Source organism: Ictidomys tridecemlineatus, chromosome 10, assembly GCF_052094955.1.
Source record: "Ictidomys tridecemlineatus isolate mIctTri1 chromosome 10, mIctTri1.hap1, whole genome shotgun sequence".
In the NCBI taxonomy this organism is placed as follows: Eukaryota; Metazoa; Chordata; class Mammalia; order Rodentia; family Sciuridae; genus Ictidomys; species Ictidomys tridecemlineatus.
The window spans coordinates 76,985,754-77,011,469 of NC_135486.1; the positions used below are offsets into that span (position 1 = coordinate 76,985,754).

Here is a 25,716-nt window from a genome sequence, read left to right on the forward strand (position 1 = left end):
CACTGTTTTATCTTATGCCCAGTGACAGTGCCCAGGGGGTGCGAATCTTGTGCCCGAGAGGATTTTAATTAGCAGACACTTAAACCACCAGATGGCTCCCTTAGGTTTTAAAATCTATGCTTGGAGGAAATAAATTGTCTTACCCTAAAAAAATTACTTGAGTGAATTTGAAAGGATGCCTTAAAATCATGATGCAAGCAGGCCTCCATAGCTTCAAGATGAATTAATAGGTTTAGAGTTGCTAGTTGGAGGGTTTGGCTACTTTGTTTAATGATACAAGATCCTCAGGATGCATTACTATGTGCCAGGATTCATCATCTCTGTTAGCTTATGAATTTGTTTTTTCAAAGCTGAAATGCCTCATCTCTTGATTCTTCTTCTCTCCTCTTGTGTTCCTCTACCAAATATACCAATTAGGTGGCTCATAATTGGGCCTTCCCCTCCCCAAGGACAGCATTGGAGGTCCCTACCTAGAGCAGCACGGGGATGTCATGTGTGGCTAGTCAGATTTAATATTCCCTGCTAAACTTGCCTCCTTCTTTCCCATAGTCTTTTGAGGGTACTTTCACATTTGCAAATACACAGAAACCCAGTGGGGTAGATTCATATCATCAAAAAGAAACAGAGGCAGGGTATGTGTGAGACAGATAACGGGAGTTTGACCATGGATTCTCCTTGAAGGTTCCCAGTAAGACTGTTAAACATTCTCCTGGCTTCATGACTGCCTCACAGTAGGTCTCATGGTGTACACAGTGTAAGGAGAAATTCACCTATGTCCCTCTGACCACAGAGGTGTGGGCAGCAGCAGGAAGCATACATGAAGTGGACCTTCACCAGAAATCTTTGTTTCTTTGGGGGTTTAAAACCACTTTTCCCAGGCCATGCACCTACCCATCTTAACCTCCTTCAGTGAATAGTTTTTCGTCTTTCAAGTCTGCGGTGCAGTTATTCCAGAGTAAACCCACAGATAACCCTCTTTTAGCAGTTATACAGGCCAGATAATCATTGCTCATTCCAGCATTAAATTCTAGACTGAGAATTCAAGGTGGGAGAGCTTTAGAACAGACCTCAAGTTTTCAGACCTCTAGGGCTCACCTGGAAATTCTTGTTAAAGCAGACTTCTAAGCCCAGCTGCAGAAATTCTGATAAATAAGTCTGGGTAGGAGACAAGCCACAAATTTGCAATTCTAACAAGCTCCCAGACTTTATGGATCCCACTGGTCCAGCGATTACCCTTGAGCAGCGCAGAACTTTGAGAACATGTATCTAATAATCAGCTGTTGTCACCTCTTAGAGACAAATGACAGGGCAATGTCCATCAAAGTATTTACCATTTGAACTACAGGTGATTTTATGTGACTGCAACTCAGAACTTCAGTCAGGGTGTACAAATCTCATGTGTGTAGCAAGGAGTAACTCTTGGGTCATCAGTGAGGGAAGAGGCAGGCATCAGAGCATCACGCACAGCGTGGCCCTCCAGGTTTCAGGTATCTAGGTATATCTGGAGGGACACAATCGAGAGACAAGCTTCTAAACATTGACCATTAACAACTCAGAAGAACTGATGTCAGGCATGGAGAGATATACATCAAGTGAGGAGAAAGCTAACAAGTCTGTGACCAGCTTGCTCCAACAAGTCACTTCAAGGCATTCCTACTAATCTTTCAACCCCACCATTGCTTAAGGGGAATGAGAGCCAGAGATGACATCTCAGATAAGATGACTGTTGACAAATTCTCTGATCTCAGCTCAAGCAAACACCGCTCCATTGTCCTAAGCAGGTGGCTGGCACAATGCTCTGATTGTCTTAGCAGAAGTTTGATATGAAAATAGGAGCTTTTTTGAGAATGAAACTGCTATGGTGAGATTTTTTTTTTTTTAATGGCCTAGAGGAATCAACAAGGATTCATATCCATGGCTTTTCAACAACCCCCAAAAGGTGGTTGCTCTTGGCAGGTCATGCTGAGAAACCTATTGTGTGTGCTATCATTCTTTAATCTTTTTAGCCTTAGAAGTAATTGCAAGATCCATATGAGTAGGGCCCCTGTGTTCTGGAATTGATTAATTCATTCAATAGAAACCTTTGATGAGGCACTATGTGAGATGATTAAAAGGGTAGGCCTTGCTTGTGTCTTTGGGCAAGATAAAGATGTCTGGCATGGCAGGTCAAATCAAGCCACAGGAACAGCAGACATTGAGCCATCCCATCCCCGTGTGCTTAAGAAGTATCCATGGTGGACAGGCTGCTACTGACAAGGGAGGAGCAGACACCTGGAGGAAGGAGGGTGAACTTACCAGGCATCATCGGGCTCTTCATTGCCAGGGACTAATGTCTGGAAACCTGGGCATATGGAATTGCATGGCCTTTTCAAAGATCAACAGGACCAGGGGCCGGGCTGTGGTGCATTCTGCGCAGTCTCCTTGCTTGCCCTTCCTGGTTCCAGCACATTTTAATCAACTAGTACTGTAACACGACTCATGATGCATTTTCTCACAGAACAGATGTCCTTGATCAGAGCTAGCAATTTCTCTGCTTTCTCACTCCTTTTCCAACTGGTTTATGAAAACACCTTCTTGAACCCCATACAGGGAAGAATGGAACTTAATCAGAGGGAATATGTCAGGAGGTCATTAATCACTCAGTTTTGCACTGTTGGTGGCAAATCAAAACTCTGGGATCCATGTTCTGAGTAGGAAAGGGTCATGAATTTGCATTTCTAACAGCTGCTGCTGGTCCAAGTGCTGCCCTGGAGAGTGTTGCCTTCTTTGGCTACTATTTATTCATTCATCCAAGAAATATTTTTTTTAGCATCTACTAGGTACCAGGGCCTTAGGCATCAGGAAGATAGCCGGAACAAAGCAGACAAAGATCTCACACTCCCAGAGCTCACTGTCTTGTAGAGGGAACCCCTTACTAATAGGTAGTTATATGCATAAGCAAGGTACTTCTGATAGTACTCCCGGGACCTGTGGCCAGATGGGAAATGACTGGGGGGAGATTAGGGTTGAGTAACCCTGGGGCTTCCTCTCTACAGATGAGTGCTAGTGGTCACAGCCCTGGGCTCCAGTTGTGGGAATTACCAGTGTAGACCTAAGATCTGTAGCAGAAGTCTGTATAGGAGTTGTCTAAACCCTTCTTGCTTTCTAATTGCATAGGCTCTGTGACCAGAGGCCCATCTTCCTGAGTTCAGGGATGCATTAGGGAATGTGAGTGGGAAGGACTTGTAAGGTGGAGTGAGGAGTGAGAGGTTTGGAGAGAAGCTGGAGCCAGGCTGAGAGGGGAGGAGCTGGGCAGAGGGAAACCTCTGGTGACCCGTGAGGAGACCACCTGGTGGAGATTTATTTTCACATTGTTTTCTGGGCAGATCTTAGGGATCCCTCCCTCCTGGGTATTTCCTTCAAAACCTCAGCTGGGTGGTTTGTGTTGCTGGTGGATGCTTTTCTGTCACTCCATCCTCTTGGGCTTTGTCCTAGTCTGTTCAGGCTGCTCTCACAGAATGCCAGGGACCGCGTGGCTTTTAAACAACAGAAATGCCAGGTGTGGTGGTGTATGCCTTAATCCCAGAGGCTCTTGGGAGGCTGAGGCAGGAGGATCATGAGTTCAAAGCCAGCCTCAGCAACTGAGCAAGGCCCTAAGCAACTCAGAGAGACCCCGTCTCTAAATAAAATATAAAAAAGGACTGGGGATGTGGCTCAGTGGTTAAATGCCCCTGGGTTCAATCCCTGGTACAAAAACAAACAAAAGCAAAAAAACAATAGGAATCTATTTCTCACAGTTCTAGAGGCTGAAAGTCCAAGATCCAGGCACCAGCAGAGTCTGTGTATGACGAGGGCCAGCGTCCTGGATCTCAGACAGCCATCTCCTGTGTCCTCACATGGAAGGAGAGGTCCTCCTTTATAATCCCGTTCATGGGGCTCCGCTTTGATGACCCAGTCGCCTTCTGATGCCACCACCCTGGGGCTTAGCTTTTAACATACAGATCTGGGAGGGGACACAGGCATTCAGTCTCTAACACACTGTACAATGATCCAAAGAGGCTTGACAGGAGACTCATGATCAAGTCGTCTCCTGGGAGTAGTGGGATTATGCCTTTCAGGACCCTCGTCTGTGGGATGGAGACAGGGATACTTCTGGGGTGTTCTGAGGAGTATTTTGCAAAGCACTTGGTTGGTTCCCTCCTCCACAGCCTACAGAGGGATTTGGACCAAGTAAAGTCAAAGGGCTTTGCCATTTAAGTTTGAAACTATAATATAAAACTGTCCTTACTGACTGTCCAGTGTCAGGGCAGAAATAGAAGAAATGTCATGCAGGGCCCTTGATGTTGAAAAGCATGAGCTTTTTAAGAACTGCTTGGAACATGAGAAAACAGGAAACACAGTGAGATTATTTGGCAAAGAATAACGAAGGCTCTCTAGTGGCAGTGCAGTCGTGTCCCTGAAGCAGGTAGGGAGTGTGTGAGCTGGGATTTCAGTAGTAGGTGGAGAAAAGGTAGAAAGGAGGAGGAGGGGAGGAAGAGCTACTGAGCACAGCGAGGAGACGAGGATAAATGTATGATTTTAATCTTCTTATGGCTTCATAGACACCCCATTGTGTATATTTACCACATTTTCTTTACCCGTTCATCTAGCGACTGGACACCTAGGCTGGTTCCATAACTTGGCTACTATAAAACACTGAAGTGGCTGCATCGCTAGAGTATACTGGTTTTAGTTCTTTTGGATCAATACCAAGGAGCAGGGTAGCTGGATCATATGGTGGTTCTTTCCTAGTGTTTAAAGGAATCTCCTCACTGCTTTCCAAAGTGGATGCACTAATTTTCAGTCCCACCAACCAGGTGTGGGTATATCTCTCCCACTGTCATTGGCTGATAAATGAATGGAGTTGGAGAACATCATGCTAAGTGAAAGAAGTCAGATTACGAGAGAGAGAGAGAGAGAGAGAGAGAGAGAGAGAGAGAGAGAGAGAGAGAGAGAGAGAGAGAGCATTCTCACAAAATAGAAGGAAGACAAATAGAGTAGAGAAAGGGGATTAAGGGGAGGTAGGGAGGGAAAGGGGAAGTAACGGGGAATGAAGTTGATCAAAGCTGTGTACATGTGCACACATGAATCACAATGAATCCCACTTTCGTGTATCTATATCATGCACAAATTAAAAATATTATAATAGAAGGGAGACCAGCAGAGAAAACAAAGAGGTTCAGGGGAGGGAGAAGGGAAGGTACTAGGCGGAAAAAAAGAGCATGTTTAGATGAAGATACCAAAGCCCCAGGGCTTTGTATTGTGGGTTTGTACATGTACAGACCCACATCTTCTTAATGAAGGCTGTCTCGGTGAATCACACTTTAATTTAGAATTTATGATTAATGATTATTTGGAAAGAGACAGGCTACAGTTGGAAGAACAGAAATTCATTAGGTGTTTTGACAATCTAAACAAGAGAATTATAGAATTTTTTGCTCCAGAAGGAAAAGGCACTATGTCTCTCTTCTATGGGAAAGGAGAGACCTGTGTCTCCGAGAGGTTAGGTAGCTTCCCTGATATCACACATAAAAACATGCAGCACTTGGAATTTGGCTCAGATGAACATGTATCTTTTGCTGCTATGTAAGCTCATCATTCATCTATATATCTATTAATGAATTCGAAATTCTTGGTGGTAGAATAGTTATTATGTAAGTTGAAAGGATTTTTTCCCATTAAAATATACCATCAATTAACATTTTGATGTCCTCACAGTGGTTTTTAAACTCCATTAACAGGTTTTGTTTTGGTTTTGCGGTGCTAGGGATCAAACCCAGGGCTTTGCACATGCTGAATAAGTGCTGTGCTACTGAGTGGTATCTGCAGTCCATTGGTTTTTAAACTGCATTTCTGGATTAGTGTCTTTTTTAATCTTTGGTTGCCATTTATTAGAAAAGTGTAAGGAAGTTGGCTTCAGTATGTGGGGAAGGAATACAGTGTTTGGGATCTGTGTTCTGAGAGTCCCAAGTGGGTTCTGGAGTAACTAAGGGAGACCAACACTTTGCTGGGTTCTTGCTTCTCATCTGCTTTAGATCATTACAACTATAACTCGGCATCTTCTGCAGTAAGAACTGATTGTGATTACTGCACAAAAATACAACCTTGTAAATCCACTTGAAAGAAGGCAAGCAAATACATTCCTGTTGTCAAGAGAGAAGTCCTTGCATTTAAAAGGCTATTTGGGGAGGCATTAATCCGTGAAAGAGTTTGACGCCAAGGCAATGATCTGCCTGAGATTGACAGGTGAGGAAGTGCGTGGTCTGCCTTGAAGCTCAGCCTGCATCTTCCCTGGAGTCTAAGAGGTGACCAGCTGGGATGGATCCCAGCTTCTGCACTGGAGCTCTTTGATATCATCGCAGAAGAAGTAAAGATGTGTTTCTTTCCACCATGACTTTTTTTCAACAATTTAAACTTCACAAATAATAACTCTGCACATTAGTCCAGTATTTGGCAGCAGAAGTGAGAATCCCATCGTGCTTTTCTTCAGCCATTTAGACTGGAGACACAGTTGGAGAATCCCTCAGATCTGCAGACCTCTGTGAAATCAGCTTGCAGATCCCTGCCCTGGCTCCTTGCCATATGCTATAGGATTCAGTAACAAAATGCAAGAGCCAAAGTATGTTGTCACACATGGCAAAGCTTCCCCAGCCCGAGGCATTCCTATGTTTCTGTGTGGGAATGTATTTGTAGCTCCTTTACATTAAACTAAAAAAATCAGGGTCCTTTCTTCCTAGGCCTAAAGGACAGGCAAGTCATTTTATTATTTCTCAAAGAGAGAATAAAATGAAACCTCAACTTAGATAGGTTAAGGGGAACATTTCAAGGTCTTTTAAGGGAATATTTAGCTAGAACAGTTAGTAATTAGATAACCTTTAACAACTTTCTTAAAGTCTTAAGTAGCTAGGACTGCGGATGTAACTCAGTAGTAGAGCACTTGCCTACAATGTGCAAGGTCCTTGGTTCTGCCCCAGCACTGGAAAAACAAAACAAAACAACAATTATAAATACCCATTGACAATGTCAATTAATACTTTATTTTTTCAAAATACACCTTTTCTCAGCTTGGAATCCAGCAGGTTAGAGTAAGACCTTAAGGCATATCTACACCTGTTACTGAAGGAGGAAAAACCTGAAGAATTCCAAAATTGGTCATTTTTTTCTCCAGGTGATGACACACTACTGAATAATGTGTTTTTTTTAATTGTATAGACAATTTATCTTTTTAAAGAAACATTCCTAATTCACATCTATCCAAGGTCAAAAACATTTACTATGACTTTCAGTATCAAAAATGTACTCAAAATAGCATTTGCTATGAGGATTTCCAATTTTGTTCCACAGCCATTGGCCATAAGTGAATTTGGATATTGGGTGTTGCATAATTTAAAATTGGTCCTCCCCCACCAAGAATGTTTTTCATTAAATCTCATTGTTTGCATAACAGATTTACAGGCAGGAAGCACTTAAATTTTTCAAAATAAAAAATGCTCATTTTTCTACTCTGCCCACACATTATAAACACATTGAAAAGGAATTCTTATGGCAGAACCTTTCAATATCTCATCCATATGTGCATGTCATATACTTCTTTCTAGCTAATAGTTCCTCAAGATTTTTTACTTAACCTATAAACTAGAATTGATGACATTTTAATGATATAAATGGAATACTGTGGTCAAGTAGAACACACACTTACACAGTGTCAACTTTAATTAGATCCACTTCTGCAGCAGAATTAAGAGAGACGTGTCCCCAAAAACAATCCTACAGAGGCCACAGCCAGAACGTGTTATCATTATTAGCCATTCTTTTTATACTTCCTATATATGGTGCAAAGCTGTGCTCAACAGTTTCAGCTTCCAATCATCAAAATGTCACTCACCTTCTACGGTGGTTGAGGAAACTGAGATATGGAGATGTAAGTGACTTGCCTAAGTGAGAGAGCTTGGATTGGCATCCACATCTCCCAGAATCTCAGACCCACCACCTCACCTGTTCTGACTGTGGTTTTCAAAGCTCATTTCAAAAACTCTTTGTACATGTTCATGCATCCGGGTAAGAATTCACTTGAGCCCACTATTCTCTGTGCCTTGTTTCCAGCCATAGAGCTCCAAGGTGAGGAGCAAGAGTATGAAATCCAGGTCTATGGCCAACGGTGCCTGTGACAAACGTCCAGGCACTTCTGCATCAAGTTGCTCTGCCCAGGTGCTCAGATGCATGCAGCTGGTGCTGAGAGAGGCTTGTGGAACATGGGGCAAATAGCCGGCAGCTGAGGCTTTACCATTTTGTAAAGAAACAAACAACAACAACAACAAAAAAAAAACTCATTATTACTTGAGCAAGAGAAGCAAGGCTCATTTTGATTATGTTAGATTATGTTTGATTATGTTAAAGCCCTGTGAAGACATTTTTAAACAATCCCTTTCCAGTCCAAAAATGTTAAAAATATCAAGTCAAAGTGTCTCTGTGATCTGAGGTTAAATCATGATTGAGGACAAGGCAGGCATCCCTGGCCTGTGCTTATATAATAGGATTTCTTAATAACTGGCTTCCAATAGCATTTCTACTGAAAGAGCATGTGAATACCTAAGTAGTTTGTGTTTTAACAGCATTTGTACTGCGATTGTGTGCAACGTGTACTGGCCCATTATGTTTCATAGAACAAGCATAATTGTCGGGATGATAAGACATTCAGAGGCATAAGTTATCTCATAACTGAGCTGAGAGTGTCTTTGGGGCACAATCTTCTACATCATTGTGTTTCTGTTAAACACACACTCAGCCCTAAGTACAACTGGCAACCTCGAACAGTGAGGCTTGCTTTTTCTCTTATTTGATTTTTCTGAGGACAGATTGTAGGGTATTGTCATGTACCATAGGATGCAACTAATAGCCAGAGACTTTTTCAAATGTGCACATTTCTAAATGGATCACAGCCATTTAGCCTAGAAAATGTGTCCAGTGCCTCCCTGTGAGTGAGGCAGAGATGCTGTCTCCACCCCACTGAGTTGCAGGTCCAGATTTGCCATGTGCTGATCAGTCACAGCCCTGTATTTCTTTAGAAATATGGCAGATTTGCATTTTTGTATAACTGAAGATTTAAGGGAACGCTGCATGTTTTTCTAGATGCCCATGTGGTTCTAAAACGTGCAGGGACAGTCAGTCCCTTTGCTTTTGCAGTTCTGTTGGTGCAGAGCCTCGGGCCATATTAGATATGTCAGTCTATGCATTTGAATTACCTAGTCATTTTAGTTCATTAGCAGAGCCCCTGATGGAGGACAGTTAGCCACTGCGGGGCTGAGATAGACTGCGATTGTGAATTGGCCTCAGAAGTATTTAAGTGGCCTAACACCATCCATGCTTTGAAATTGCAGGCTGTGAGTGTCAGCATGTTGGAAGAGGGGATCAGTATTGCATTATCGGTGTGGTAATAAGCCTGAAACAGAGACTTTGCTTCTAATGTCATTAGAAGATGATTCCGAGCTTCGGACAGCTCCATCAGATGCGGCAGATGGGTTTCTTGGCCCTGAAACTACTCACTCACCCTTCCCCCACCTTGTTCATGCTGCAGAGCTGTTTGCCTAGGCTGCCAAATTCATGCCTCCTTTTAGGTTGCTCTGGCGTTTTTGCCTTTGGGTGTGTGTGTGTGTGTGTGTGTGTGTCTGTCTGTCTGTCTGTCTGTCTGTCTGTCTGTCTGTCTTTGCTCACCTTAGGGCAGGGACCTGCCTACAGATCTCTAAAGGAGACCACCATCACTAGAGATGATCATGTGCAGCAACTCTCCCCAAAGTAAGCAGTTATAACGACTACAGATTTTGTAAAGAGTGGGGGCGGGAAATTCAAGAAGATTCTCCAAGACGTGAAAAAAATTTGGAAAGTAATTGAAATGATCCTTACTGCCTCAGTAAAGTTATTAAAATTCTGACTGATGCCATTTTTTATGCCATCACGGTTGAGAATAATAGAATTCCAACAATAATGGAGCTCCGGACCATGGACAAGGCCACTCTGATGTGTGCTTTCATTCAATAAATCTTGATTGAATATGCCCCAAGTGCCAGTGGCTGCGATAAGTTACAAAACACAGACAATGCCAAAGACATATTAAATAAGTAAATACTGCAGTCTATGTGAAGGGACTGAGTACTGTAGAGAAATCCAGTGGTACAGAGAGACGAGGGACATCAGTGGGAGAGGGGTGGTCTAGTGAACCTACCTGTAAGGGGAAGTGAGGTCAGGTCAGGATAAGTGAAGTCTTTGTTTTCATGAGGAAAAGTACTTTCTATTTGTGTTCCAATAAAAGTGATCCTGCAGAGAGCAAGGAAAGTTACTGGGGAAGAAAGTGGGGGGAATTGCCCAAACAGGGACCTTGAGTGGTGGAGAGGGATACGGTCTAGTGCCCATGCGGAAGGATTGGCTTTGGAAGGATCAGACATCATCCTCTGTAAGGGGGAGGAAAGCCAGGTAATTTGGTGCAGATGCTTCAGGTGGTAGGCGTCTGTGGAAATTCTCTTCTGATATTTCCATTTTCCTAGTGAAGGTGGAAACTGGATCATCTGCTGAGAATCTCGGAAAACACAGATGGAGGAGGGAAGTTATGAAATGATTGTCAGCAGGAGTCAGAAAGTGAAGGGACGAGAAAATGGACCTCGATGGTCAGGCACCATCAGGGGTCAGCACGAACAGGAGTGGGAAGTGAGGCCGTCCAGGCACAGTGGGCCACGTATAGTCGCAGATCTTCAGGAGGCTGAGAGGCAAGAGGCGAGAGTTCAAGGTCAGCATGAGCAACATAGGAGACTCAGTCTCAAGATAAGGCCAGTAAGTCTGGTCACCAAGCCTGCGTCCTTCACCTCCTACTCAGCTGCACAGTGCAGATGTGGATCAGGTAGCGCTGGATCTAACCAGGGTCCCAGCTTTGCCAAGTAAATAAGCCAGGGAGAAGAATTCGGGTATTTTGAAAGCAATTATAAGGATTGGCCGTGGATTCGAAGCTGGGTAAGGGAGCAAGACAGAGCGTGGAGTTGGCAGGGGGCAACATAAAGATGACAGGTGGAAAGATGGGGTGCTGGTCTCCCAGAGGTTGAAGGATTATTGGAATCTAGATAACGGAAGGTAGAGATGAGAGAGAGGATGCCTGGTAGTAAGATCATGGAAGTGTCGCGGTTACTGGTAATGAGGAGGTCTAGGGTGTGATCAGGAGCCTGAGTGGGTGAGGAGGAGGTGGTGGGAGAAACCACTGAAAGATCTGTGGACTTGCACTCGAGGACCGAGATGGGCAGGAGCATCTCCATGCTGTTAAGACAGGAGTGTGTTGGAGAATAAGACAGGCTTGTTGATCAATAAAAAAGGGTTGCCTTGAAGTCCATAGGTGACAGCACTAATGAGGAGCAGTGGTGCCAGCATCTGGCCAGGCGCTCTAGATCTTATGATTGACAGCACAGTGAAGCCAAAGTGGACCTCACTTCAGTCCCGAACAACACCACCTATGTCTGGCAGGTCACTAACTCCTCACCTTCTCAGTTCCCTCACCTACTGAGTGGCTATAGTGGAATATATCTGGGCAGTTCTGAGGGCTAAATAAGATCATGTCCATGAAATGTCAAGCATTGTTCCTGGTATATAGTAATTACTTAAAATATCATGATGTTACCCCAAATCTTCATGTGAGGCCTCATGCCTTCAGCTGGGAGAAGAGTGGTATTTTTTCTTTCTATTCTTGTATGGCAGTAGCTTTTAATTAATGTCAGGTGGGAGTCATAAATGATCTACTGATTTGGGGCTTTGGTGATCAGACGGAGGAGTTGAAAAGCACAGCAGAAATCTTCTAACACTTCATGACAAAGAACTGCTTCGTTAATTGACTGGATTTCCATCTGGCTTGGCAATAGTCAGATGGTGGCTCATATCATCAATCCCCCGTGACATTCAGTTAACCAGCCATTCCATAATGTCTCAACCACAGAAGAATTACAGCACCAGCTAATATTCTAGAAGCACCAAAATTAAAACACTACCCAGTTGGGTCTTTACTCAGTACATTTCATTTTTGTCGTGCCTTACACCCCAATCCAATTTTTGTTGCTGATGACCATACATGTTAGTAGTATTGCTTTGGGCCGTTGAGCTCACATGGTTCAATGGATCCTGAATTGAACTTGCTTCCTTGGCCAAAGATTTGAAAACAGATACTCATTTAATTATGACTTTCAAAAACCATATGTATCTATGAAATATATGGTTATTGCATCTATGTCCATTTTCTAAATTATTTTTAACAAACTTCAAAAGATCAGAGATTTAAAGATGAGATGATCCAATCTTATATATCTCAAAGACTCTGTGGATGGAGCTGACTGTGTGAGCTAAATCCCAGATTCTCTGTGCTTCCCTGGAAAGATTGGTTTGTGTTAATTATAGAGACAAATCTCTTTGACTTGCCTGTACTTAGCTATTAGAAACATCTTAGAGTCACCAAGCACAGGCAACTTCATGGCCTGGATTTTGTGTGCTAAGCTCTCCCTTCTGCTCACCTTAGATTTTATTCCCTTCCTTAGCTGTCTTTTTCTTACTAATATTAAGCATGCTTTACCTTTCTGAGTTGTCTGCATCCCTTTAAGCTGCCTGTTATGGGACTGAACATAAAAAGAAGTTCTTTACTAGTGGATCAGAGCTCTCCCCACACCTAGCAGAGAACCTGGCACAACACAAGCATTCATAACATTCGTTAAATCAGCAAACATTTCCTCAGTCCCATGTTTGAAATGGCAAATCCCAAGAATTTGTCTAGCTTGAGTGCCTTAGAATAACATCAGCACCATAATCACCATAATACATAATAATGGGTAGCATATGTCAAGTGCTTGCTTCGTCTAATTATTTTTCATATGTTACTTAGGTTCGTAAGGGCAATTAATATTTCATTTTAAAAATTGAGCTGTAGAGAGGAAAGTCACTTATTTAGACTCAGGGAACAAGAAGCAGAGGAGCATCTTCACCCTACCCTGCATTGTCCCATCAAGTGACAGCACTGGCCGAAGCCTGCATCCCCAGCAGGAGCTGGTTACTTGTAGCCATTCGGGGGCACCACTCCTCTCTCAACATTTGGCCCTGGTTGCCAAACCCCAGGACCCTGCTGTGATCTGAGCTGGGAGCAGCAAACTGAGATGTGAGGCTGGTGGCCTGGCAGGTCCTAATCCCAAGAGTTATGGGGCAGCCTAGTTGGCACCTGTTTCTTTAGAGAGATAAATTAAAAAGCTGCACTCTTCGATGTCTGCTTCCGGCCCATGTCTTCCATTGCAGTGGGATTGAGAGATGGCTGGCAGTATGATCTGATCACAAGGGAAACAGAAGGATAAGCTGATTTTGATTGAAATTCCACTGCAGGCACCTTGAAGCATTTTACGGTACAGTAGCGCTGAGCCAGTGAATGCTGTGGGTTCCCCTTGTTGAGTCTTGCCCCTGGCTGGGAGCTGATATGGAGGACAACCTCCTTATTCATCCAGGGATTTCCATCATGGTGCCAAATGCCAGGATTCCAAGGAGCCTCTCTTGTCCACAGAGCTCATGAGTTTATTCCCCCATGGGGAGGACCATGTGCCCTCTTTCCTCTCCTCTCCCATTGCCTCTTGTTGCAGGCCAGGCCTTGTCCCCAGCCCCTTCTCCTGCCACCTCCTGTGTCCCCAGGGAGGAGAGCCAGAAGAGCATGTGTTGCAAGTGGCCTCAGACTTTCAAGACACTGAGTTCTCAAACTGTAGGGGAGATAGACATCATGATTGTATTTAGCAGAATAATTTTATTTATTCATATAACTGCCAACTTCTCATAAAGGTAGCACCGACGATTTATTGATTCTCAAGTAATGCATTTTTAGAAGCACAAAGCAATGTATAACATTATAAGTTTTCTGTTAATATAAAACCCAACCAAAAATGCATGAAAAATGGATAAGAAAACCAATTTCATATAAGGAGTCAAGTAAATGAATTAGAAATGGCTAACAAACATTTAAAACATTCAAATTCATTATTAAAGAAAGCAAATTAAAGCAGTGTTTGTGTGTATGTAGACTATGAAATGAGTAAAGATTAAAATAAAGCTAATCCTGCCAAGGGTGGAGCAAGCCGGACATTCGAATTTTGATGGGAATGAAAGTGAGTAATTCTTGCTTCCCAGTATTTTTTCCAGTGCTATTCTTTATCTAGGGATGGAATCCAAAGGCATAATTCAAAATGTAAACAAAAGTATACGGTATTCATATCAAGTTGTTCCATTCATTATTATCTATAACAACAGAAGTATCTACTAGGAGTATATTGTTAAAAAATAAATGATTCAGCTGGGCATGGTAGTGCATGCCTGTAATCCCAGTGGCTTGGGAGGCTGAGGCAGGAGGATCACAAGTTCAAGGCCAGCCTCAGTAATTTAGTGCGGCCCTAAGCAACTTAGCGAAATGAGACCCTGTCTCAAAATAAAAAGGGTTGGAGATATGACTCAGTGCACCTAGGTTTAATCCCCAGTACCAATAAATAAATAAATTCTACTATTGCACTATTTAATGAAGTACTTTTTTGAATGGTGGGAAATACTTGCAATATCACCTGAAAAAGCTCCGTACAAAGTGATATATGCATATATGATTTGATCTCAGTGTAAAGAAAACGGATTGAGAGAAAGAAAGTTAAAAACGTTAACTATGGGAGTCCTCAGCTGGTAGAATTTTGGGTAGCTTTTGAAATTCTAGGTATTTTGCATATATTCCATATTGTCTATCCTGAGAACTTACTATATTTGTAATCAGAACATTTGAAAGGCCTCTAAGTGTAAGGTACTCTCTCTGTTCATTTCATCTCAGCTTCTCTCCAACCAAATCACTTCTCCTTCCTGTAACCTTATCCTTAAGATAAGGCCAACGATAGCTTGCCTGTGAGAACCAAATGAATTCACCCCGTTGCATAAAATGTTTTTGCCAAGTGAAAGGTTTTCGGCAGTGATGGGTTGAAAGGTGGTATTATTTATGACAAATGTGTTTTCTGACTTGTGAAAACATTATGTTTTCACAACTAGCATGGCAACAGAGCGGTCCTTCGTGCTCCTTTGTCCCGTCATTTTCCTGCTTCCCTTCTGCATTTTTCTGTACCCAACAGTGTCCCAAGCCCCTCCTCTGCACTCTTCCTGGGCCTTGCTACTTGACACCCCTAGTCTGGGTGCTGAGAAAGATTCTCAAAGAGGCTGGGCTGTGAGGGAAATCCACAGGTAGGAGAGGACCTGGTGTTGTGAGTGAGGTTCCTCAGTATCAGATACCAGTGGAGGATGGGTTCCAGGATCCCCACGGATACCAAGACCTGCAGATGCTCAAGTCTCTTGTGTAGAACAGCATAGGATTTGCATAGAGCCTCTGCCCATCTTCTCATATACTTTAAATCATCCCTGGATGACATGATACATAATATAGTGTGAATGTTATTCAAATAGTCATCATATACTGTATTATTTAGGAAATAATGACCCTTCCCCCCAAACTCTGGATATGTTCAGTACAGATGCAATTTTGATTTCTCATATTTTTTGATCCAAAGTTAATTGAATCCAAGGATGGGAAGCCCTCGGATGCAGCTGGCTGACTGATTATTCACGTCTTATCGGTCTCGTGCAAAGGGAGAGGGACAAGATCAAAACCAGGAGATGCAGCCAGAAGGGCAGACAGGGGAGAACGATGAAGCCAGGTGAGCTTCAAGCTGGAGAAGCTGAGACTGAACAAGAAACAAGGAGGGGAGCCGAGGAGCAAATTTCAGCAACTTCCAAGGCAGCATCTCTATTGAAGAGATTATTTTTTACATGGGACAATTTACATCTCTTTGGTTGGGGACTTTTTAGTATAGCAGTAGCCTTCATCTATTGGGCCACCGGGAGTTAGTAATGGTCAGATAACCAGAGATTTCTAACAAGATACTGGATTTTTCTTTTTTTTAAGCAAAGCAATTTCAGATAATTAGTGGCTCCTAGAGTCTCTAAAGGAATAGGATCGTCCAGGCCCTGCTTTGGATGTAACAGAGTGAATATGTGGAATGTGTTCTAAAATGCTCCCACCAGTGACTTCAATCGAATCACTGAAATCTTATTATCCTCTGGCCTGCAGGCTCTCTAGTAGAGGGTGCAATTGTATTAAGTGTAGGAAACAAATGCACTTTAAATTCAAGATTGGATACAGGCTCTCCTGGCATCTCATCTTTCTGAGAATCTCAGTTCTCTCTGATTTTGTCGTATTGCTTTCTTTGTGCTTAGCAGAGACCGTGTACTCTTGGAACTACGGCAGACAGCCAGATTGAGAAGAGGCCTTATCAATTCAGCAAACCTATCAAGTACATCTCATGGTTCTTATCACTGTGCCCACCGAGCACTGCTCAAATGCTTAGCCAGCAATCTAGGTTCACGGCAGATAGGGCCATCTCTTGGCCCTCCTTACTCTATTCCTTTTTACCTTTGAACAACAGATTTCATATTAGCTGGTGTTTTATTCAGCTTTTCCACTGCTGTGACCAAGAATTGTGGCAAGAACAATTGGAAGAGGAAAAGTTTATTTGGGGGCTCATGGTTTCAGAAGTCTCAATCTATATGGCTGATTCTATTGCTCTAGGTCCAAGGTAAGGCAGAACATCATCATGGTGGAAGAGTGTGGTGGAGGAAAGTGGCTCAGGACATTGCACCAGGAAGCGGGGGGAGGGGGGAGAGAGAGAGAGAGAGAGAGAGAGAGAGAGAGAGAGAGAGAGAGAGAGAGAGAGAGAGAGACCCCAAAGGCACACTCTCAGGGACCCACCTCCTCCAGCCACACCCTACCTGCCTACAGTCACCTCACAGTTAATTCCTATCAGGGGATTAATGTACTGATTGGGTTAAGGCTCTCATAACCCAATCATTTGACCTCTATACTTTCTTGCATTTTCTCACACATGAGTTTTAAGGGACACCTCATATCTAAACTCTAACAGCTACTCTGTGAAATATCAGACCCATCTTTCTTTCTTGGGTAATGTTTTGTTTTTCTTGCTTCTTATGGTGAAAAATGTTCAACACTTACAAATGTGGAGATGATATATAATGAGTCTCTCTGTCTTGGCTCAGTTTTCCCAGAGACAACCTCTGAAGCAGAAGTTTGGGTGCAGGTGGTTTTCTGAAAGCAGGGAAGGAAGCAGAGCAGGAATTTCGGGGGGAGCTGCCCTGCAGATCCACCCAGTCAAAGGCCTCAGCCACTTCCCAGAACTCTGGAGCTGAGGCAACCCTTCAGTTAGTTCTCCTGACTTGGAACAAGGGTGCAGGGATAGACGTTTAAATCTTCTCATTGTCCGAATGTAGGTTGCCCCAAGCGAGGGTGACATTGGACAAGCAAGCTCTTATGCTATATAGGAGATGTCTTCAGAAGGACCTAGCTGAGAGCCATCATCAACCAATACTCCTGCACCTAGAATGTCCTTAGGGAGTGAGCAAAGCAGACACGACAGCATCCACTACAGTGACCCTTCACCAACTTCTGCCACTGAGCTGCTGTCAACTTTGCACACACCCACTTCTCCCCCTCCCAAACCCTGGTTTGTTTGTTCATTTATTTATTGGGTACCAGGGATTGAACTCAGGAGCACTGGACCATTGAGCCACATTCCCAGCCCTTTTTTGTATTTTATTTAGAGACAGGGTGTCACTGTGTTGTTTAGGGCCTCCCTAACTTTCTGAGGCTGGCTTGGAACTCCTGATCCGCCTGCCTCAGCCTCCTGAGCTACTGGGATTATAGGTGTGTGTCACTGCGCTGGGCTATTTATTTCTTGTTGTTGTTTTTATAGCAATTTTATCAGGGTGTAAAATTACCCCACCATAATTTTCCTTCATTTTGAGTATAGAATTCAATGATTTTTAGTAAATTTACCAAGTTGTCAACCATCTCCCTGATCCAGTTTTAGAACGCTTTCATCTTGTTAATAGCACACTCAAAAAAAAAAAATTTTGTCTTGTATATTTTGAAGCAAGTTACATTGGTGAGATTTTAGTGCAATTAAATTCTTAAATGAAAGGATCTATTGATAGGAATAATATGTGAGTGAGGTGCCATTTAGCAGCTTGTTGAGGTCACATAAGACCTTGGGAGATGTAACAAAGAGCCGTTTCCAGAGAAAATGTCTTCAACTGCCTGAGCCAAGGAGTTCTTCACTCCCAGAGGCTGTCTAAGAATACCACTTCTGACAAAGGGCTCTCTGCTTTATAATTCTTCTACTTTATTCCTCAAGACAAGAACCCGGGTTCCAGGTGGGGGCTGTTTAAGTAAGTATAGGTGTGTGCAGACAGAAAGTGGAAAAAGAGAAAGGCTGTCTAAAAAAAGATGTGCTCCAGCAAGACACCATCTTTCCATGTTGCTAAAAATGAAAGAATAGACACAGAGGAGATGGATCAAGACTGGGCAAGACAAAAAATATTTCCAAGGTTGACATAAGATTACACCCTCAGTGGGCTTATTTGTTATCCTTTTAATAAAATAATGGGTCTAGGAGAAGAGAAGAGGGTACCTTGTCAAAAAGAGCTGTAAGTCAGATACTTCTTGGTAAAGTACCATGCAGTGGTTTTTAGTACATTCACAAAGTTGTGGGACCATCCACACTAATTCCAGAACATTCACATCACCCCAAAATTAAACTTTCTGTGTCCATTAGCAGTCACTGTTTGTTTCCCTTTCCTCTGAACAATCACTAATCTACTATCTCTCTCTAGAGATTTGCCTTTTCTGGATGTTTTGTATAAATGGGGTCCTGCAGCATGTGGCCTTTGGTGTCTGGATTTGTCACTTTGCACGTTTTCAGTGTACTTAAAATGTTGCAGCCTGTGTCAGTACTGCATTCCTTTTGTGGTTAAAATAATACTCCATAAATGGATTATGTAGATCACATTTATTTATCCATTTGTTCATTGATGGTCATTTGGGTACTTTCCTCTTTACCAACTCTTAAGAATAAAGCTGTTATGAACATTAACATTTAAGTTTTTATATGAACATATGTATTGAATTCTCCTGGGTATATGCTTAGGAATGAAATTGCTAGGTTATATTGTTAAGACTATACTTTAATTTTGTGAGGAACTGTGAAGTTATTTTCCAGAGTGGCTTCCTTAGTTCTCATTTATTTTCCACCAGCAATGGCTGAGGTTCCAATTTCTCTGCATGTTTATCATGTTTATTGCCAACACTTGTTTTCCATTTTTTTTTTTTTTGCTTTGCTTTTAGATTCTAGCCATCCTAGCATGTGCAAAGCAGAGAGGCATATTTTTAAAAAGACATAGCAAAGGAAGGTGAACGTTCAAAACACAAGTCCAGTTCTGTACTTGAAGCTCTCAGTTCTGTGCACACAAAGCCTCCTACCAGTGCTCAGTGGTCATGGCTGCTGACAGCCATTGTACTCCCGGGACATAAAGGATGCTCATAAGGGCTCTTTTGGGGGAAGGTACCAAGGATTGAACTCAGGGACACTCAACCACTGAGCCACATCCCCAGCCCTATTTTGTATTTTATTTAGAGACAGGGTCTTACTGAGTTTCTTAGCACCTTGCTTTTGCTAAGACTGGCTTTGAACTTAAGATCCTCCTGCCTCAGCCTCTAGAGCCACTGGAATTACAGGGATGTGCCACTGCACCCGGACCTACTCTTCTTTTTAAGACCCACATGAATCAAAACTCATAATTCAAAATAAACCATACAACCACAAACATGCATGTGCACACACACACACACACATACACACACACACCCCAAGATAAGATACTACTAATGGAATGTGCCAAAGAGAATAAGAAAGGTAAAAATGCAGGTAGCACTGAAGAAGGTGTCTCTCTCCCTAAGGTGAGTTTTTAAAGAATTGCTGCATATGGATTTTTTGGTTTTCCAAAAACAAGAAAGTCTGAGAAAGACATTTAGTCCAGAACACTGTGAATGGAGAACAGTAGCTTTGGATGGGGGTGGAGCATGGGCCTAGCTGTACAAAGCCCAGGGTTCCTTCCTCAGCACCACAAAAAACATGAACTAATTTTAAAAAGAATTGTAACTTTGTTGAAAATGTGTTTCAGGGCCCCTTTAGTACTTAGATAGCATCTGAGATTTCTATTTGGCTTTGTTATATTTTTGTCCTTCAGAAATACATTTACCACTTGGCTCAGTGCCTACAGTAAACCTGCATAGCTATGAATACATTACTGAATCTTAAACCTGTCCACCTGAGGCTTGTGTATCTTAGAAAAGCTTGCCAGAAATTGAGAGGGACGTTGGAGTGGTAGGTGAATTCTTTACAAATGTGATTTTTCTGTGCAGTACATTCCCATTCCAGGAAATATATATGTGGAGACTCTGAATAGACCAGAATGCCTGAAAGTACTTTCTCTTGCTTCCCTAACCTCACTGCCCCTGCTGTTCTACTCTCCTTTGTCCCTGTGCTGCCCACATATTCCCCCTCTGTAGATGTGATCGGAGTTACTGATACAAGGTGATTTCCCCAGGACCCAGCCTGGGGCAGAGCCCAGGAGCTGTGCCTCTGCAGAGCTGAGGGACAGCAGATGAGCACTCCCATAGCTCAGAATGTGGCTTTCCCTACCAGTGAAAGGAGGGACTTCAAAAATAAGTAAAATATATATTAATCCAGATTTTACAAATAAACATAAACTGTGTAAAAAAAAAAAAGGCATCCAAAGTCCCTGAACCACAGAGCCTAGGCATTCTTCCTTCTGATGCCATATGTAATGCCATGAATTGGGGCTAATGGATCCCTGGAAGCTGAAAGCCCCAGTGTTGGGGTGCCCCAGAGAAACAGAGCCAGTAGGATGTACATAGACAGATAAGTAGATGGGAAAACAATTATTATAAAGTCTTGGCTAACGTGGCTACGGCAGAGGCCAACAAGTCCCAAGATTGGCAGTTGGCAAACTAAGACCCAGGAGAGCTTAGACCAACGTCTAAGTTCCAATCTAAAAGCCAGCAGACTTGAGATCCAGGAAGAGCTATTATTTCAGTTCCAGTCCAAAGGCAGGAAAAAGCCAGTGCTTGACTACTTTAGCACTGGGGATGTGCTAAGGTAGTCAAGCAGGAAGTTACCTCTTATTCAGGGGAGAAAGAGCATTTTTTGATCTATTTAGGCCTTCAACTGATTGAATGAGGTGCACCCACATTAGAGAGGTTAGTTAGCCCTATTCTGCCCACCGAAATTCAATGTTAATCTCAGCCAAAAAGACCCTCACAGACACAACCATTCAGAATAATATTTGGCCAAATATGAGAAGGACAATGGCTAGTTCTATTGCCCACCAGAAGACACTTTTTACTGTGCCAGGCAGCACAGCTCCCAAATGTTCTTTAATCTATCAATGGTGATTGATTATTCGATCAGTAATGATCGACAGAATAACAAAATGTGGGCCCCAAAGACTGCTAATCCTTTATGTGGTTTCAGTTTCTCCATTAAATTTGATTGTAACTGAAGAACATTTCTGCAGATAGTTTACTAGGTAATTTCTCTTTATAGGGAAATGAGTCCAAGTATAAAAGCATGAATAGGTCTGACCAGGGCTATATACCTTGACTAATAGTCTTTGCCAGAAGTAGCTCCTAAATTTCAGGCATGATGCAAAGGAGTTATTCATCTTAAATTACAACCCCAATCTCGGGACCTCATTTTGATACAGTTACTGTTCATTCTTTGAGATTAGTAATATCCATTCTTAAAAATATTGGGGGAAAAAAACTTCCTTTGTCATTTTTGCATCATTAAGGCTACTACATAATGCAAACATAATGTGATCTTATGGGTTGTTTAAAATGCTGTTTTGGAACGTGTAGTAGTCTCATTCAATGTCATGTGGTATCTCTTTGCCTCTACACCAACTGTGAAGGATGAATGTGTGGGTGCTGGGAAGACAAAAAAAATTGGAATCCTTCAGTAAGAAGTACTTTTGCCCACTGTGAGTACTAGAACACACAGGCGATGTGTTTTTCAAGCTGCCTACGGCATAGCCAGGAGGAGAGGTTTTCTTCTCTTCTTAGATTGCAGGCACTTGGAGCCGAGTGGGCAGGAACCAGGTTCAGAGGCTGCCTACCTGGGACCTGGTCTGTTTCATCAGCTTAATTCTAAAAGAGCACAGGAACTGACAAAGGCATTCCCATGCATAATGCCTAGTTGTGCAATTACAAGGGAAGGCAGTTATCTGTCAAAGTACACAAGTGGCAACCAGTGGCCATGACTTGACAGCTTTTGTTCTGTGGCCTGATCTGTCAGTTTTGATTGCCTCACCCTGTCCACGTGACATGGGTCAGACCATGACGTTGCCAGTTAGTCATCCACATTCGAGGGAGGTCACTCTGTCCCCACACGCCGCTCTGTATCACTAACTCATCTTTACCGCATGGCTCTAAAATGATTTTTTGGTATGATTTTTTAAATTGCTGGTTATAAAAATGTGCTGAAGGGTTTTGTTGTTTATATGCTTTAAGATGTGACCTTCTGTGGCATAGGGAAGTCACAAAGACTCTTATATTCAGGGACCCTGTGCAAAACCAGGGACAGCCATGTGGAAAAGCCATTTAGTGGGTGGGCCAGGGGCTCTAGAACATAATTCAGAAGGTGGAGTGCATATACCAAGCAAAACACACAAGTTAAAGCAGAAGAGACAAATGGGAGATAAAATTAGCGAGAAAGTTATAATATGCAAACTAATAACCAGTTTAGGGGGGTGGGGGACTCAAGAATGAATGAATGAGGTGGAAGTTGAGAAAGAATCACCTTGGCAACCAGTTGCTGAAGGAAGTAGACTGCAGGACATTTCTGTCTGTGCCCCATGAAGCACGCTCTGAGGATTTACACGCTATGTAAGGTCATGCCCAGCTAGACCCACACTCCACTCACTGTGCAGTTTTGTACATGTCTTTATTTGGCAAATATTTCATTTGCTTTTCCTCTGGGGCAGGTAGCTCAGTAGTCTAAGGTGGGGACAAACAGCCAACAAGGCAGACCGGGCCCTGCCCTCATGGAGTTCAGTCTGGGCTGGAGTGGCACAGTACAACAGGCTTCACACATGAGCATGCTAATGATTGATGACAGCTGGTGTGTGCTCTAGAAATACAGGGTGCAGAGAGAGGATGGAATGGGCAACCTAATCTGGTGTGGGGTTAGGAAAAGGCTCTTCTGAAGTAGGGACATTCAAGCAGGAGCCTCAAGGATGAGTAGGAATAGAAAGAGGAAAACAGATGAAGCTTCAGTAGGCGGAAAGGGTCTGTCTGAGGCACAGCAGTGGACAGAATTGGGAGCCATGCAGTAGGCACGTGTCCTTGTGTGCCTTTCTCAATGCTGTCACTAGAAGGTGAACTTGAGAGCCACTGAAACTTTACCGGCACAGGCAGTAGACATCTTGCAAGGCTGACCCTTGGACAGGTAGTTTTTATTTCATCCTTGCTGTTTTAAAGGGCATCTTAAAGCCTTCCTGAATCATCTAAATTCAAGTGCTCTCCCACACATGTGTTAGATTTTCAGTAGAAATCCATGTTGGCTTAGGAACATCAGAACAAATATAAATACATATAATAAATTCCTATTAAAACTGAATAATGAAATTAAAAATGCGTCTTTTAGGTTTGTCATAAAATTAGGACCCTATCAGTTGCCTTCAGATTCCAACTCTCTGAGCATATGTGAAATTGCATAATTGTTCTCCATCAGTTTTGAGCAGTCATTTACCCAAGATAGACCAAGATGTGCTTACAGCCAACTGGCAGTTCCCCATGCGGGAACTGTCAATTTTGCAGGCGATCTGTAACCAAATTGTATTCCTAGACTCATTCCAGAACCATCTCCTATCTCTTTCAGTTGTTATCCACTCAAGAGATGCAAATTTGCTTTAATACTAGAAAAACTATAATAGAAAAATAATTGTGCTGCCAAGTAAAAATCTTCCTAATTATAACTAATTGTAGAAAGGCCAATCAATATGTGATAGTCAAAGAGATGATTTTTCCAGTATTATGTTTAATACATTCAGGAACATCTGTTGGCATAAAGCTCATACTGCTTAAGCTCCACCAGAAGGTCACCGTCTGGGGTTAATGAGCACTTCATTTACCTAGAACATCTCCAGGAATATGCCAGACTGGGTCCATGCCTTCTGACCTGCACCCGCAAGTCCTATTTTATAAAGTTACAGAAAGAGATCTAGTTGGTGCAGAAGTCACAGTATTCACTTATGAGATTGTGTTGTAAGATAGAAATTTTCACAAATTTTCACCCTGCTCAAGTGCTTGGCTATCTTTCCAAAAAAATCCCTGGCCTGTCTGTGGGAAACAGAAATATATAAAGTAGGGATTCTCCAGCATGGGTAACCAGCAGCCCCTGAGTCATCCTGCCCAAGTGGCAACTCCTTTAATCTTCAAACTTTCCTTCAAGAGAATTCCCTGTCAATCAGTGTTCCTGGCACCCAGGTCCCTCTGGAAAGAAAGGCAGAGGGAATTAACATTCACAAGGGACCTGAAACAAGCCATGAGTCCACAGAGGCATCTTCTTTTTATTGTGTTACTTAATTCTTAAAATGGATACAATCAGCTCTTTTCTAGATGAGAAAAATAAGTCTCAGAGAGCTCAGAGCTGGGTATTCTGCATACCCAGAGACCCTCCAGTCCCAGGGTCTACAAGCCATTTCCTATGCCAGGGACTCCTGAATCTCTAGCCCAGTCCTTGCCTTCAACTTGCCAAACAAAATGGATATTCTCTGTCCCCTTCTTATGTGATCTCTCAGCAGCCTTTGTAGGACTGGCCGTGATTTCCATGATACCCTATTTCCTTCTTTGCTTCCTACCTTTGTTACTTTGCTAGCTCTTCCTAGTTTAACAGAGTTCTGCCATTAGATACCCCTTTCTCTAACTGAGTTACACTTTTTTAGGGCTTGATCACCTTTTGGCTTTAAAGAGCTTCAACATAGTGATGTCTTGCTAATTTTAATCTCTGTCCCTGACCTGCTGCCCCTTTGAACTTCAGACTTATTAAAAAAAAAATAGCTACCTGCTTTACTGCTTCATCCAATAGGACCATAGACTCCATATAGCCTACCTAGGGATCTAGATCTGCATTGTTCTATGTGGTAGCTGAACACGATGTAACTGTTTACATTAATTAAAATAAATAAAATTTGTAAATTGGTTATTCAGTCGTACCAGCCATGTTTCAAATGCACACTAGCCACACATGGTTAGTGGCTACCTTTCTGGACAATACCCACAAACAGCATTACCATTATCTCAGGAAATTCTGTTGGTCAAGGCTGCTCTAGATATTTTTATTCCTTTAAATCTGTTCTTTCTCCAGGGTCCCTGTCATAGTCAGTGTTCTCTAGAGAAACAAATTTCATAGGAGGTATTGATCGATTGATCAGTTGATTGATTGGTTTTCTGGTTGGTTGGAATAAGTTCATGTGATTATGGAGTCTGAGAAGTTCCACAATTTGCCATCTACAAGCCGGAGACCCCAGGAAAGTCAGTGATATTATTCAGTCTGTATCCAAAGGTCTGAGAACTAGGGAAACCAATGGTATAAATTCACGTTGAAGAGTAGGAAGACTGATACCTCAGCTGAAGAGTCAGGCAGGAGGCAAAAGGAGTCAATTTCTCCTTCCTCCACCTCTTATTCTGCTCAGGCC

General features: G+C 42.7%; 1 protein-coding gene across 11 annotated transcripts in view; it reads left to right on the forward strand.

Moving 5' to 3' along the window:
• Camk1d (calcium/calmodulin dependent protein kinase ID) overlaps nt 1-25,716 on the forward strand; it is a 392,784-nt gene that overhangs the window by 298,152 nt on the left and 68,916 nt on the right. Inside the window, exon 1 of one of the 11 annotated variants that reach the window (XM_078023262.1) lies at nt 15,646-15,743. The exons of the other annotated variants lie outside the window; for them this stretch is intronic. Coding sequence (XP_077879388.1) covers nt 15,703-15,743 — 41 coding nt within the window. The 5' untranslated portion in view covers nt 15,646-15,702. Of the gene's footprint in view, nt 1-15,645; nt 15,744-25,716 lie in introns of those variants that run through there. 11 annotated transcript variants of the gene reach the window in all.